Genomic DNA, 17399 nt, shown 5'->3' with positions numbered 1-17399 from the left:
GGGTTTGAGCCACAGGAAGAGGCTGAATAGGCTGGGGCTATTTTCCATGGAGGCTGAGGGATGACCTTATGGAGGTTTAGAAAATCAAAAGGGACATGGATAAGGTAACTAGGCAAAGTCTTTTCCCTGGGGTGGGGAAGTCCAAAACTATAGGATATAGGTTTAAGGTGAGAGGGGAAAATTTAGAAGGAGCCTGAGGGGTAACTTTTTCATGCAGAGGGTGATGCGTGTATGAAAAGAGCTGCAAGAGGAGGTAGTGGAGGCTGGTACAATTACAACATTTAAGAGGCATCTGGAATAGTATATGAATAGGAAGGGCTTAGAGGAATATGGGCCAAATGCTGACAAATGGGATTAGATTTATTTCAGATATCTGGTGGGAATGGACGAGTTGGATTGAAGAGTCTGTTTCAGTGCTGTACATCCCTATGACTCGAAAAGCTGGTCATCATCTGATACACCTCTAACAAGTGTCTCCTCAATCTCCTTTCTCCGAAGAGAGGAATTCCACTTTTCAACCACGCTGGTAAATCTCCTCTTCACCCTTCAGGGACCCTCAAATCCTTCAAAAAATGTGGTGACCAGAACTGGACACAATACTCTTGATGCGGCCCTACTAGTGTTTTATAAAGTTTTGATATAAGGAAGCCTTATCATAAATCTTAACAATGCAGCTGTAAAATCATTGTATGATCAGACAATCAACATTGTTTTTCCAAAAGTAAAATAATTTTAGGAGGGTGTAACTAATAGGCTTGATTAAAAGGAGCCTGGAGCCTGTAGATAGCATAGATTTGAATTTGAAAAAGGCACTCCATGGGGAACACCACATAAAAAGGTTAATATGGAAACTAAAGGCTCATGGAACTGATGATTATATATTCACTTGAATATATGCACATGGATGGACAATCGATGAACAGACAGAAAACAGTGAATAGGAATGAACTGAACAATTTTAAGTTGGAAAGCTGTGACCAGTGGAGTACTACAGTGCTAGGGCCTCAGCTATTTGTGATCTATGTTATTGACTTGGCCAAAGAATAACATAGTCAAGGTTGTTGATGATACGAAGCTAAATCAGAATGTCAGCTGTACAGAAGAAAAGAAGACTGCAAGTTAAATAGCTTAAGTAAATGGACAATGAGGTGGGAGATAAGGAACTGTGAGGTTATTCACTTTGGAATAAAAAAACAGAAAAGCATTTTTTTTTGGAAGGAATGGAACACTTAAACTTTAATGTTCAGAGACATAGGAGTATACTCACACAAATACAGTTTCGCAATTAACAAGGCAAATGGAACATTGGCCTTTCTTGCAAGGGACTTGGAGGACAAGATTAAGTAAGTCTTGTGACAATTTTAAAGGGTATTTGTAAGAATGGACGAGACAGTATCTCCAGGATTTTTACTTGCTGTCATAGCCTCCACTGCCACTCCTGGGTAGCAAGAACTCCCATGTCAACACCATTCAGTCCAGGAGAAACTCTGGGATCCTACCCACTCAGCAGGATATCGACTTCCTTCTGTCTGCCATGTCCTGGACAAATGTCAGGATCTATGTAGGGCTGCTCCAGACTGACAGTGCTTGTCTGAAAGATGGCCCAAGCACATGGGATGCCATTATTTCTGCAGATATCGCTAAGTGGCAAATTGTTCCAGGAATGGTGTACAGTAAGATGGGGCAGAAATCAAATGTGAAAGAAGCCATAGGAATGTGGTAGGTGTTAAATGGGGCAAGTTTGGTAAGAAATGGGTGGAAAACGGGGGGTAGGTATAGGACAGATGTTAGGGGTAGGTTCTTTACTCAGCGAGTCGTGAGTTCATGGAATGCCCTGCCAGTAGCAGTGGTGGACTCTCCCTCATTATGGGCATTTAAGCGGGCATTGGATAGGCATATGGAGGATAGTGGGCTAGTGTAGGTTAGGTGGGCTTGGATCAGCGCAACATCGAGGGCCGAAGGGCCTGTACTGCGCTGTATTCTTCTATGTTCTATGTTCTATGTTCTAACTCACTAGGACTCGTATGAACAAAACCTTAAAAAAATTAATTCACACAACCTAGATTTAGCCGAAAAGATGTAACATTTAGCCCTATATGACAGATCCAACAGTTTTACATTTTAATCCATTATTAATGAATAAGCAAGTGCCTCTTAAAAGCTTCATTTGCACCGTAGCTGTAAATTTAGCCTTGTTCCCAGTTGCTAATTTATTGTTGTTTCACATTAAACTGCACAGTATTAACAGTGTGAAATAATTTCTTCCAAATTACATCAAAGGAGAATCAATCACCACCTGATGACTTTTTGAAACCCAGTGCAATAGAGGTAGAGTTAGTGCAGGTTGGAATAAATATAATGTAGCTCTATTCATGAAGGACTGAGTAATTGTTCTGGATTTGGCTCCTAGGTTTCTAACTACACACCTTTGATTATACTATGAGAGGTTTACAATCATACAAGCTTCCTAAATATTGGATTCCCAGTCATTATACTGTGCTGTGAATGATTGTGAGTTTATTATATTTTACTGCAATCAATAATATTTCCACACGTAGTTCATAGATAATTGACTACACATCATCGGTTTCCTCCATGATATTAGCTTTCATTATTTACTATGAATGTTGGATCTCCCACACACAATATTCTATGTTTACAATTGACTTTCAAAGAAATCTCATTCTTGGTGGAAACCATATTGGGATCAATATGTGGGTGTTCATACTGCTCATGAACATAATGCAATAATTCTCATTTGATTTCACAAGTACAAGTGACCCAGTAGCTCTACCCTTATCCACCAAGAAAGCTGCAAGTCTGAAACAGATATCACTTGTGCTTTCCTGTACTACTGTTTTAGTCATGAAATACAGCTAGCAGCTTTTAAATGAAGCACACAATTCCCAATTTTCTATTAATTGTTTTTACTTCCCAATATTGTGAAGCAAGAGTCTCAGAGAAATAATAGAAATGATGTGAAGGTTTCTACAATGCACACTGACTATTAAAGAAGGGAAAATATTTTTGGGGGGTTTCTTGCTGAATTTTCTACCTTCCAAGTAGTTTATCATTCAATTCACATCACACCTCTTCTGCTGGTCCAATCAAAATATATGATTCAGTAACAGTAAATTATGTATAAGAACCCACATCCTAATGCATTGCACCACTAGACTGCCTAGCTTCCTAACAGTATATTGAAAATATAGATCTGAAAGACAGGAAATGAACAGATTCCTGAAATGAGTTATGATTATCGAGAATAAGGCAGAATGCAAGACTAATAGGTTTTTGGAGGTTTGGGTAAGGAATCAAAGAAACAAAATCCTAACAATATTATGAAAATTATGAAAAATTCAGTGTTTTCCTGTTCCACTGCATTTTGTATTCAAATCAATTGCTTCAATTGAGGGCAATGCAAATTCCCCCAATATCGCCCAATAATAGTTTCTCTCCTTCCTGCCTCAAGCACAGTTCCACAGGCAGTACAACAGTATTTCAGAAGATTCGAGGTGCTGCATTTTGGGAAAGCAAATCTTAACAGGACTTATACACTTAATGGTAAGGTCCTAGGGAGTGTTGCTGAACAAAGAGACCTTGGAGTGCAGATTCATAGCTCCTTGAAAGTAGAGTCGCAGGTAGATAGGATAGTGAAGAAGGCGTTTGGTATGCTTTCCTTTATTGGTCAGAGTATTGAGTACAGGAATTGGGACACCATGTTGCGGCTGTACAGGACATTGGTTAGGCCACTGTTGGAGTATTGCGTGCAATTCTGGTCTCCTTCCTATCGGAAAGATGTTGTGAAACTTGAAAGGGTTCAGAAAAGATTTACAAGGATGCTGCCAGGGTTGGAGGATCTGAGCTACAGGGAGAGGCTGAACGGGCTGGAACTGTTTTCCCTGGAGCATTGGAGGCTGAGGGGTGACCTTATAGAGGTTTACAAAATTATGAGGGGCATGGATAGGATAAATAGACAAAGTCTTTTCCCTGGGGTCGGGGAGTCCAGAACTAGAGGGCATAGGTTTAGGGTGAGAGGGGAAAGATATAAAAGAGATTTAAGGGGCAACTTTTTCAAGCAGAGGGTGGTACGTGTATGGAATGAGCTGCCAGAGGATGTGGTGGAGGCTGCTACAATTGCAACATTTAAGAGGCATTTGGATGGGTATGTCTGTCTACATGACAAAACATCTTTACAGATGTTTTGGGATTTCAACATCAAAATGCACATTAATAAGGAGTCAGGTGTGTTGCTGCCAAATTTGCAGAAGCTACAACAGCAAACACTTAGGAGAGGGCCGTATGGTGGCGCAGTGGTTAGCACTGCTGCCTAGCAGTGTCAGGGAGCCAGGTTCAGTTCCACTCTCAGGCAACTGTTTGCTCTAGTTTCTTTCCACAGTCCAAAGATGTGGAGTGTGTGAGCAAGGTGGATTAGCCATGGGTAATATGGGGAGGATGTTCTTTAATGGGTCAGTGTGGGCTAAATAGCCCGCTTCCACACTGTAGGGATTCTAAGAAACAAGGCAGCAAATTGTAAGATCATTTCAGATCAAACAGAACCTGAGTTTTTGTGACAGCAAGTGCTCATCTCTAGTTATAAGTTGGCAAAACATAAAATTTCCAATATATTTAATGTGCAAGTTGCTGTTAAAATAGCCTCAGTTCCAAAAAAAGTCAAATTGGGCTCAAAATATTAATTCTGTTTCTCTCCCCACAGATGTTGCCTGACCTGCTGAGTTTCTCCAGCTCTTGCTGTTTTTATTGCATCCACAATACTTTCCAACTGCACCGTCACACAGAATAATATTCTGCATATTTGAAAAAGAGTCCGAAAGAGTGAGAAAGTGAGTTTGTCTGAAATTATCTTGTCAGTCTCAGAAATGGGATGTCAAAGGAAGAGGGGGACTTCTCCATTATTGTGTTTCCAGATTAGTTTTAGATTCTACAGAAGAAGTGACCAATTTTGCCAAACATTATTTTGAAACCAAAAGCATGTGATTCATAAAATATTAACAAATTCACAGCATTAAAAAATTGTTCTATTAATTGGTGTTTAATGAAAATGAACAATTCAAATATAATATTCAGCCATTGAATATGAAAGGAAATTTTCTTCAGCAACAAACCAAGCCCTGGTTCTATTAGATTTTCTACAGTCATTCAGTGAGATATCGATCTTTATCTAAGCCTAAAATACTAAATTTACTTTCCCAATTAGCACATTCGCGTACCGGATCTAGATAATGCGTCTGTCACCAGTGGCCAGAATGCAAAGCCATTCCTGAAAGATTCTGTCAGTTTAGCTAGTGTCCAATTGGATAAATGGATTTCACACATCTAATTGGACACCTGCTTCCATGATAAACACTTTTTAAAAAATTTTCCAGTAGCAGTGCTTTGAACACTTGCATTGAAAAAATCTGTTTGATCTTTGAGTACACGAAAACCAATCAGAGTTACTGCCTTCTATCAACAATGAATTTGGGGGTGGGAGGAAAAAGCAGTTCAATAGATTCAGCTGATCTGAGCAAGGTGCCTGTCAGAATTGTATCTTGTATCAGTTGCTGAGGTTTCTTTATTAACCATTAACACATTTGCAGAGTGCACTTATTCAATGTTCACTGCAGGGCATCACACATCATTTGTGTGTTTTAATACAAATCGAAGCAAAAGTACATTTCTCTCTCCTTCAGGAAAATAAGTCGTTGCTTAAATTAGACAAAATGAACAGCTAATGTAAACAATTTAAAGACAGTTTTATTGAAATTCTTCAGCAGATTCTTTGTGTTGACCTCATAGATTAGAATACCCAATTGTTTAAGACAATAAAAATAATCTGTTTTATTGAAATATGTCTCATTCTAAATTAATTGAATCACAATGATCATTTATTGTGACTTGTTAAAGCGATTCAAGTGTTAAGTTTGTTCATTAAAAAGAAAAAGAATTAGAAAGAAGTGAAGAGTCGACTGTAAGGACAGATTGTCAAGGCTGCAGTGACAGTCCAACTCACTGAGCTTTTAAACATTGACAGCACTGAATGACAGTGATTTTTTTTCAAATACAATGGATATTGTCATAAACAAAAAAAAAAGCTAGTTACTCATTGTCCATATTACGCATTATTCTCCCTCACTAAAGATAAATGTGGGCCATTTTGTGAAATTAATTTGAGAGATAAAGCTCCAGCCATCAGTGAGAGTATTCTCTGCTCAACACCTAATTGTTATTAATATATCTAGCTAGATTTTAAGCTTTTAAATTCTTCTAAAGGATATGGGTGGCACAGGTGTGGCCAGTATTTGTTTCCTGTCCTTAATTATCCTTGAACTGAATGATTTACTCAACCATTTTGAAAGTCGCATTGCTCTGGATCTGGAGTCACAGGTCACAGGCAGCAGGTAAAGGCAGCAAATTTCCTTCCCTGAAGGACATTAGTGAATCAAATGAATCTTTAAAATTATCTATAATAGTTAAATGGCCACTTGATAAGAGTGCACAATTTCAGAATTTTTGTGAGTTGATTTTAAATTCCATGGCTGCCATGCCAATTAGTAGTCTAGTGACATTACCACTATGTCACTATTCTCCACAAATCTAATGAAAAGCAATATTTTAAGAATGTACTCAAACTACCATTAAACCATCATGCCAGAATGAACAGTTCTTTTAAGTGTGGGTGCAGGTAGGCTAATGAACTGAGCACTAACTGGGACATGCCCCAAAATCACAACCAGAACTATGAAATTTGAAATATCCAGCATCCATTATAGTATGTCAGTTCGAAATGCGCCATTCAAAATCAATCACAAGTTTAGAAGACAATTGCAGAGTACTTGAAGCAAAGTTCCATGGTATTAAGCAACTAAGGTCTGAAATTGTGATGGGTTGGTATTGACAGTTCAATAAGGTTTTCAAAATCATATCTGCTGCTATATTTATCTTCAGTGCACAAATTTTCATATGTATGCCTTATCATTATATTTACTTATCAGCAAGTAGACCCTAAAATATTTCAGAACTATTCACTGCAGTTAAAGTACATTGCACAATGCGTCCCAATTTGTGGAAGTGTCACATTGAACAAAATGTAACAAAATGCATTACAAAATGCATAGTGAATGTGTAACTGGCTGCTGAATGTATGTGACTTAAATTGAAATAATTTTCTTTGATTGGGGTATCTTGCTTCCTTTTAATTCTTTTCTGACCTTTTGAAATGTTTCATTTAACACTTAATTTTCCAATCCTCACATGTCCTGCTCAAACCTTTTAACAGATGATCTTAATACAATAGTGCATAGGTACTGCATTCTGGTATGTATCAAACCTCTACTTTGTCAATATTTTATTGTTAAACTACACCATATCAAGCAATCTACAGCCTTATTGCAAACCACCTTCTTTTCTATCATCATAAATTAACTTGTAATCCATTTTAAGTTAGAAAACTTTGATTCTTCAATTTTGATGTAACATTATCATTTTCATACAAGAAAGCATAGGTGAACAGCCACAATCTAAGCAATAACTAGGAATGCAATGCTATAGCCGATGGAACATGCTCCTAGATCAAAAAATACAGTACACTATATTTTCGCAATCTTTTGAAGTAATTTTGAGGGCAGGTTCAGAAATTTGAAGTTATTTCCACACAAGCTCAATTTTGCCATTACACCACAGTAAAAAATATGCTGCATTAGCCACCTGTGGATGACTACACAGCAGAACCTCCATTAGCATCCATTAATATGAAGGGGCCCCATAGTAGATTATTAATAACTGGCACATAATTGAAAATGTCCCAGTCTTGATATTGTATATTATGATATTGCAATGTTTTAGGCACTAAGGCAAAGATTAATATGCACATACAAACAGATCGATACTTATTCATTAAGTAAAAGAAATTAAATAAAAACAAACAAACCAGTGCCATGAAATATCCCGAGAACCAACGAGATGATATTTGAGCTAACAGAAATGTAGATTGTCTACATTTCTACATTGTCTACAACAAATCCCCCTAGCATAGTAATGAACCTTCTAATTTCAAAATGGCTCACATTTCAAAATTTCATCTGGTAAATACATGGAATCAGTTATTATAACAATTGTACTACCAGTGTGATATTTTTCAACAACTTACCCTGTGAGAACCACCACAAAATCCATCACGTTCCAGCCATTTCGTAGGTAAGAACCTTTATGAAAAGCGAATCCAAGAGCAATAATTTTGATGCCAGCTTCAAAGCAAAATATTCCAATGAAATAAGGCTCAGTGTCATCCTGTAAAAATAATATACAGCAAAGAGAAAGGTCAACTTATCTGTTAACAATAACATTGTTCAAATTATTTGGTCAACAACCAAAAATAGGTTTCACAATTTATACTAAGTATTCTTTTTATTATAATTAATTAGAATGTTTTTGTGTTGTCTAATTACCAGCTCAAGCTTGTTTTACTGGAAAGATGAAATATGGAAAACACAGTTCAGATTAATTATAAAAATGGTCACCAATAAATATAACTGAAGTCATATATGAATAGATATTACAGTTGACAATAATAGAAAACAATATTGGGAGACTTTTATCAAAATCGCAGTGGTAGCACTACCTCTTTTGCAATGGAGTCTCAAAGCCATTATAGTCAAAGTCTTACGAACGATTTGGTTCCCTGAATCTCGCTGATCAGATTCAATTTTCAATCTAAGCGATTAGCTCTCAGTTCTACTGACAATATGAATGTTACAACTGCTGGTAATGCCCCACAGCCAATGAGATAAATAGCCAGTACCCAAGCTTTTGAACACTATCCAATACTGGGAAATGAACAAGTGAGGATGTTAGCGGAAGACTGAAATAGATTCAATTGTGCTGTCATCCATATTGCAACACTCAGCCAATGCAATACCCATGCCTACATCCAAAGATTAAAACCAGGTTAAAGTAGCTGTACCCAGCTGAGAATTAGTACCTTCAAAATAGTAGAGGTGAAAATTTGGTTATAGTAACATTAAAAAAAACACAATTGTTTGGTGGCCATTAAACCCAGCAGCATGTATTAGGATTCAGCACAGCAGTCTATTTAGGCTTGTGCTATATGTTTTCAAATGTGTTTTTCTTAAAATTATAACATTAAAAAGGCATCTGGATGGGTGTATGAGTAGGAAGGGTGTAGAGGGATTTGGACCAAATGCTGATAAATGGGGCTAGGTTAGGTTGGGATGCCTAATCAGTGCAGAAATTTCCTACATCATACTTGTGATATCATAAAGAGACTTTGCTAAGTACATCTAAGAGTTAATAGGCAAGTGTGAACAGAAATTAAAAATGAAAAGTGAATTACAGTTTCAAAAACAGAACATATTGATAAACAACACTGAAAAACAGTCATGATTTGGAGATGCCGGTGTTGTACTGGGGTGTACAAAGTTAAAAAATCACACAACAGGTTATAGTCCAACCACCTGATGAAGGAGCAGCTTCCAAATAAACCTGTTGGACTATAACCTGGTGTTGTGTGATTTTTAACTGATAAACAGGTTCTCAACACCCTGTTCCTTCTAACATCCCTTCAATTTCCCCTCCTCAATTTTTCAATTCAATTGTCTTCTCTTTTATCGATTCTTCAAGATTAACAACATTCTGCAGCTGAGGGCTAGCCAGACAATCCAAAACATGCTTCACTTTCCTAGCGTCATCTGTTGGGGGAGCACAAGAGTGATCCAAGTCTTTCAATGTTACCACTTGCCTTGTAGGGATGTACTTGGTGCATGTTTTAACCTGTCAATGGCCCTCTCGAGTACAGAAACAAATTGTGGAAATATCAGGCATTAACCGATCTGCTAATATGCCTACAAATCAAAATATTACACTATGAACACAATGCTCGGAATTATTTGAAAGCTGCAAGGCTACAAATGACTACATTTTAGTGGTGTAGAGGTGCATTTTAATGCAATCATAGAATCCTGGAATTTTCACTTCAGTCATTGGGTAAATGCAATTTGAATTCAGAGTAAGGACCTAGCAGAATGATAATTCATTGGTGAGAAGCATTACTTTGCACTCCTCTGGTGTCAAATCAGACTTTCACACCCAGTTGTAGTCCTTAACGTTTGCATTAACACAAAGGCAAAGATGATTTGCATTAATGCTAAACTTGCTGTGGGAATGAGTTGGAGATGCTGGTGTTGGACTGGGGTGTACAAAGTTAAAAATGACACAACCCCAGGTTATAGTCTAACAGGTTTAATTGGAAGCACACCAGAAGGAGTGACGCTTCAAAAGCTAGTTTGCTTCCAATTAAACCTGTTGGACTATAACCTGGTGTTGTGTGATTTTTAACTTTGCTGTGGGAATGCATCCTTAATGTAAGACATCTCCAATGCATCATTTTTGTTTAAAAGTTGACTTTCACCTCCAGTTTTGTTCAGAGATTCATATAGGGGGATGAACAGGATCAGATTCCTAACATTTTTCAGGAAGATTAATTAAACTTCCCCAAGAAGTTTGAACCATGTTACAAGGATATTTAAGATTGAAGCCAAATAATTCTACATAGAAAATGTGGCACTTATATATTGAATTTAGAAATTCCATGTCTTGGAAGAAAATATCTACTTATGAGATACTGCAGCTTTACAAGGCATATTTCATTATAAACAAAAACAGAAAGTGCATAAAATATTCCAAAGGTCAAACAGCAGCCTGGGAGAGAGAAACAGTGTTCCATATTGAAGCTCTAATAAAAAATAAGCTGAGAGTTTCTAGCTTTTTTTTTGTTTTGGATTTCTATCATTTCACATTATTTTGTTTTGTTTCATTACAAATAGATTGTTAGATGCTTAACAAAGGAACTACCACTATATTTCAGGAATTGTGCTTAAGGATAGCACCAGCTGTTGTGGCAAAAAGGTAAGCATAACTGGACTCCTATAGGTCTTGCTGATGATTCTTTCTTAAACCATCATGCTACTTCTGGTCTGCTTACAATAAAATTGTGGAATCATGAATTATTCATAAGCTGATGTGCAGTGAAAAGATTTGTTTTTGAAAAAAATGGAATGCAGATTTTTTTTCAGGGTCCTTTACACACCCTATTAATTTAAAGAAGTAGATTTTTAGCAGGGGCTTTATTTGGCTAAATGGTATGACGTTGCCAGTTACTATATGTAAAATACATCACAAGATATTATGTATGTTTTTGCTGTACATTTGGCAGAAACATCTTAAGGCCAAGGTTTATACTTTGAATTGTATGGCAAATAACATTTTCAAAATTAACAATTTTGTTATTCAAAAAGCCTTTCCTTCAATAAAAACATGAAGGAATCAGAGTGGCACAAGAAAGCATTACAGCGAGCAAGAGGCGGTTCCACTGGGTGCAGGAGTGAATGGTGAAAACACAGAGCATCCTGCTGCTCAGTCAAGCCATGGAGTAAAAACATTGCCAGGACAATGGCAGGTTGGATTAGCTTTGCCATTATGGTACAAAATATCCATCCTACTAACTACCCATTTCATGCTCTGGACACAAGCCATCTGTACATATTCTGACAGAAGTACAAGGCTGGGGCAGACTATTGTTGCAAGTGAAAATACTTCAATAGAAGTGAATGCAAACAGAAGAAAACAGTTCTTCAATTACTTCACCATCCAGAAGTACCAAATTCATCAATTAAGTTTCAAACAATGATTAATTTCATTTCTACAATCTGTGAACTAACAGGCATTATATGAAGTACACAATTTCATCTTGAGATACCCTTCTTGAAATACTTAATATGAATCATAACTTAGCTCACTTGGTTTTGCCAAATGACACATGAAAATTGTAAAATATTTTGCTATTAAAGTTTTTCTAAAAGTTAGAAAGTAATTTCAGCTGTGCAATTGTATAAAAATGGAACTAATGTTGGATTCAGTATAATCAGTAATTTATTTTTCAATAATGTAGGTTTAATTCTAATTACTTTATCTGGCAATAATCACTTAGTACTTCCTGTGCCTTTGCTATGAAAAGTAATCAATAAGCCATTTGATGTGCTCTGATTAAACTACAGTATATAGAGGTGAGCTCCATCCACCTTAGTAGAACAGTATGTCAAGGGATTATAGATTTGGTTGATAAACTTCATTCAGACAAATTTCAAAAAAACTAATTTCAAATGTTTTATAAATCAGTTTAAATGGTTACTGCCTGAGGCACATTAATCAAGGGTTTGCACAAATAAACAAGCTGATATTTCAACTCTTCCCATTTATGGAATTAATAAATATTCTGATATTCTTGTTGCTGATATTCATGAAATTAAGTGTGCAAAATAATTTAACACCAGATTTTCCTTCTCTTCATTCCTTCCATTGATGATATTGCGTTATACTGGAGTACAGTTCCACAAGATGGTATCTCAGCCAATCGTGCATTCTTCATTGTTTAGCCTGATACTAGACAAGATAATGTATTAGAATGTGGGTATATACCAACGTCAACCATGTTCTCACCAGTTTCCATACATGTGCATTTTCCAGCAAATACCTAGGAATTAGAAACAAGAATCCTGGTCCTCCTCCTCTAACCAAAGCACTCCAAAGTTCTTTGCTTTTAGCTAACAGAACACATACTGGGGCTGACACTTTATAGATGGAATGGGCCAGTTATACACCACCTTTGCCAAATGAGTCATTAGGGAGCATAAGTTTTTTTTAAACCATCTGTAGTGTTAAAGGTTGATTATGAAATTGATTAACCATTGTAAAAGAAAATGATACATCATGTGTAATTTGTGTTTTAGTGAAATAATTAGATTACAGTTACTGGAGAGATGGATATTTTGATTGGCTCAGAACAACTATAAAACCTTTGAATAAATATGTCTCAAGCAGAGATCCTTAGTTTCTGTCAAATTAACATGGCAATAATTAAATCTAACATTTGCATTTGTATGAAGGTCATAGTTGATTTCACCTTTGTAGCACTAAGTTCTACTTTGATCAACAGCAACATATGACAAGAACTATACTTTTAGAAAAACAAATTGGTGCCTTCTCATTCTTAATTGCTCAATTAAAGCACAATTATGTGTCTCCGTGAATAATGTGCCATAGGTTAGATTCTAACCAGGTTAGATTCCATTGTATGGAATAGTTTTTTATGTCACATTTCCTACAGTCATGCAATAATAAAAATCTTCAAATTGGCAATGCAGAAATAGGCATTATTTGAAATCAATTTGAGAATTGAGACCTGGTTACTCAGTATAATCAATTCAGAAATTTTGTAAGCCAATCGAGCAATGTTTGAATGTGTCACCAAAATATCAATTGTTAACTTTCAAAAGAAACCACTTTTTTTATTATTGTTATTTGCATGTGATTTTAGCTTTTCATAAACCATTGAACATTGCTCCAGAATCAGGAAGAAAATATTTTTCCCACTTGTTGCTTACATGATGAAAGCATCAGAGTACTTCACTATTTTCACATGCTTGATGCGATTGTGTCTCAAATTACAAACGCTTGTTTTTTTTTCAAAAATGGCTTATTGTATTTTCTATGCAAACTGCCATCTTCTGCCTAAAGTGGTTATTCATAACTATTAGGTGATCTTCCAGGTGCACCTCTTTTCACTTAAATTGAGACAAAAGATAAAGTCTTTATATTTTGAATCGACACAACTTAGAACACTGAAACCCACATCTCCTCACAACCTTATAAAACTTCAAATGAACACGTTTCTATTTTATAGCTGGATTCACAGGAAAACGTTTTAAGAAATTGTTTTTACTCTGACAGAAATAGAGAGAGACAAACAACAGTATGGACCAGTTTGGCAAAATGGTTCGGTTCTGTGCTGAAAGTCATATGCGATTCTAGATAGGTTTTTGAAATTATGGAGGAATCAAAAGTAAAGCGAAGTTTATGTAAATGATCCAACCTCTAGGTTTCTTCTCTTCGAGTAGGAAGTACTTTGTGCAACTCAACTGACGCTGTGTCCTGAAAAAATTAACCAGCATCCAGTACTCACCAGTCTCTCGGACATGGGCGTTTTATCTCCGTCGGGAAGGTGCTGTTCCAAAGCTAAAACGATGCAGTTTGCAATAATGGTCGCTAATATCATGTATTCAAATGGAGTAAGTGATGTTAAGGAAATTAACTTTCATAACCGTACTGATGTTGAATTTGTCTTGTAAAAATACACTGTTTAACTTATTAAAATTCGTGGCTTTAACATGGAACTGTTCGGTACCTTCCACTAATTCTGACAGTGAGCATACAGAAACCTTCAGAAATTAACTCCAAAAGAATCCCAATAAATCTACCGCTGTTATCCCCTTTCTCCACACTGATCATGTGAGGTTGAATTGAGAAAATAGTAGAGCTGTGAAGAGATTACAAACTTGGCCAACATAGGTATTCTCTCGGTAAACATGTCTCTTCAAAGGGCCAAATGGAGTCGGGGGGCGTGGGGGGGGGGGGGGAGCATTGGTTGACTCGAAGTTTGGGGTCAATTCAGGTAAAAGTGACTCTTGGGAGACAAGCCATTTCGAAGAACATATGCGCCTTCACCATGATAGGAAGCAACTTATTCCTGTTAAATTTCGTTTTCTATAAAACATTACCCAGTGTTAGTGCAACCCTTAACCAGGGGAAATCGATAAAATCTGGCCATTGTAGTAAGTATTTAACAGGAGCTCTTTCACTCATTCTCTCTATCTCTGTCACTCTCTGTCTCTCTCTCTCTGTCACACACACACACTATAATTGGTCTGCGTTCACCCTATGGAACAAATGACTCCCTCGCCGCCTCTCACAATATGGGTTTTGTTTTGCCACCTCCAGCCGGGTCTGCCTGGAAGCGTGGGCGCAGCTTCAGCACCTTGGACAGCACCACTGCGGAGTGAACAGCGCCTCCGCTCGAGCACCATTTTACAGCGGATGTCACCGGCAGGAATCAGGCAACTTTTTCTCAACAGAATCCCTCCCGCCCCCTTTTCAACCCAGCCAGGGCAACAGAGGGAGAGTTTGTCTCCAAATTCGCTGTCTCTCTCAGAAAACGTCTTGAAGAACGTGTTGCACCCCTTTGAGGTCCCTATTACACAAGTTAACAAAAGGGGGGGGGGGGGGGGTGAGCGAAGCTGATTGTTGCAAATGTTCGAAGGGATTGGTGGGATATTTGCAGACAGCTGGAAATGCAGTCTTGCCTTGGCGAAGTATTTGCCAGCTGTCGTTCGGATTGAACGGGGTCCAATCTATTGATAAGGAGTGGGCTCAATGTCTGAAATCGCTTTGGGCTTCAGCACGTTGGGGAAAATGAATATGTATCTGTCAGATAACCCCGTGAGTCAGACACAATGTGGCTGAGGACGAGATTTGCTGCTCTCATACAGAATCAGTGGGGACTGGGATTACATGTGAATGAGAAAAAATAGCCTCCTTGGAGACAGCACACGCGCGCACACACACAAAACAGTGGGATTAACCTTCTCCAATAACCAGTGTTCCTCAGCATCCCCCCCCCCCCCCCCCCCCCAACCTGGATGTGTCGGCTCATATGTTAAATACAAGATAAAAGGATATGGCCACTCGATTATTCTTTTGGCGTATTTCCGTATGATATTGTCCTCACTGAATATAAAAAGTGATCTGTTGACTGTGAAACAGTTCTGGCGGACGGGGATGGGGTTATAAAGAGCCATAGTCCGAGCTCTTTGGGCCATGGACTTGGAGCCATACATCCCTCTCTGGGCGGCCTGAGGTCCCCCTTGACGGCTCGCCCCTCTCCCCCCGCCGCCAGGACCTCCGCCTCCATACCGAGCTGACACGTCGTCTCCGAAGCGAGCCATTCTGGAAAAGTAAACCACACGTTAAAATCCCACCTCAGATTAAACACGGGAGGAAGACGCATCACCAACGCACGGGTCTCCTCTTCCTGGGGTCGCGGGCTGTGTACATCGAGATGGGGAGGAGGTGGGTGGGGAGGTCAGGGGGTTGGTGGAAAGGAGACGAGATGGCGCTCTCTCGGCAAATTTTAAAATCTTCCGGCGAATTTAGACGGGGCCAAGGGAAATACTCGGTCTCATTCTCATAAGTTCCACAGAGGATTCAGCTAACATCCAGTGCAACAATTGAGCAATCCGACATCGCCCCTTCCACACGTCTGTCTGTCTGTCTGTCTCTCTCCTCTCTCCTTCTCTCACTTTCTTTCAGGTGGATATTGGAGAACAGGGGCCGCCACGAACACACAAGCAACTGTCAATTTCCAGATGCTGAAAGTGACAAGATTTGCCAATTTCAAGTCCCTTATAGAAACCTACCCATGTGATTCCTGGCAGCCAATCAGCAAGAACACTCCACCCTTTTATTCATTTCCAAATCATTCCCACTAGTGGGATGGGTTGCATCATTTCTTTTGCTGCCTCTTGTAAAGAGAGTAGGGTGGGGGTGAGGGTAGGGGGGAGAGAGGGAGGCTGGAGTCAAGAATAGTTCCCTGGCACGTTCTGCCAATGCTGGAGCGGGCACTCCAGGCAGTTTGCTTGCTGGTGGGTGAGATGCCTGAGAAAGAGAAGCTGGCAACCAACAAGGAACAAAGCAAGCCCGACAAAGACAGGCGTGTCCAGCGTGCACCCGCAGCGTGCACTTTCTCTCTCTCACACACACACACACAGAAGGGAACGGCAACACCTTCACGCTGCTAGCCCGACCTGCTACATGAAACTTTTCACACAATCTCTGTCATTCCAACTTAACTCGCCCGAGTGAGACCTCCCCCACCCCTCTCCAACTCGCCCCCCGACCAAACCTCCAAAGGCCGAGGTGGTTTCTCTCTAATAGAGCAGGCAAATTATTGCCCCTTCCAATTATCTTCTTCCCAGTCTTAACCATTCGATTGATCCCAGAATGGTCCTGTAATTAACCTCAACCAGAGTTCCTGCAATTTTTAAATCAACAGGTTTCTAATAAACAGATTATCTGCTAAAGGCGAACTCTTTTTTTCTGTCTCTCTCTCTCTCTGTTTTGCAGCCGAGGTAACAAACTGAGAAGCATCCAGAGAGGCAGACGCCCATGTAACTTCGACGTGACTGGATGGAACTGTTTGTGGGTAAATCATCCCGGGTGAAATCTAAACTGCCCCAAACCTCTTTGATGCCAGTAAATTCATATTTTTTTCTTTCATCTAAAATGTCGAATTACTATGTAAATATAGATCAAAGATTTCAAATGTAAAGATTTGATTATAAACCATTTAAAACAAGGCAATAAACAAAAGTGGGGAGCTGTTTTTTGAGGCAGTGGTATTATCCAAATCCCATCTCAGGTTGTAAGAAAAAAGGAGAAAGTGAGGACTGCAGATGCTGGAGGTCAGAGCTGAAAAATATGTTGCTGGAAAA

General features: G+C 38.6%; 1 protein-coding gene across 7 annotated transcripts in view; it reads right to left on the bottom strand.

The window, feature by feature from the left end:
* cacna1ba (calcium voltage-gated channel subunit alpha1 Ba) overlaps nucleotides 1-16223 on the bottom strand; it is a 598950-nt gene extending 582727 nt beyond the window's left edge. For all 7 annotated transcript variants that reach the window (XM_087998499.1, XM_087998494.1, XM_087998493.1 and 4 more), the window contains exons 1-3: nucleotides 15590-16223; nucleotides 14036-14142; nucleotides 8150-8289 (exon numbers count right to left, since the gene is read on the bottom strand). In XM_087998499.1, the coding sequence (XP_087854625.1) occupies nucleotides 8150-8289; nucleotides 14036-14142; nucleotides 15590-15854 (512 nt within the window). In that variant the 5' untranslated portion in view covers nucleotides 15855-16223. The remainder of the gene's footprint in view (nucleotides 1-8149; nucleotides 8290-14035; nucleotides 14143-15589) is intronic.
* Between the last annotated feature and the right edge of the window lie 1176 nt (nucleotides 16224-17399).

This window comes from Chiloscyllium plagiosum, unplaced genomic scaffold (assembly GCF_037043375.1).
Source record: "Chiloscyllium plagiosum isolate Xiang-an unplaced genomic scaffold, Cpla_swu_hap1 HiC_scaffold_21, whole genome shotgun sequence".
NCBI lineage: Eukaryota > Metazoa > Chordata > Chondrichthyes > Orectolobiformes > Hemiscylliidae > Chiloscyllium > Chiloscyllium plagiosum.
The sequence above is the reverse complement of the archived record's forward strand: the minus strand, read 5'-3'. Positions and strand labels throughout refer to the sequence as shown.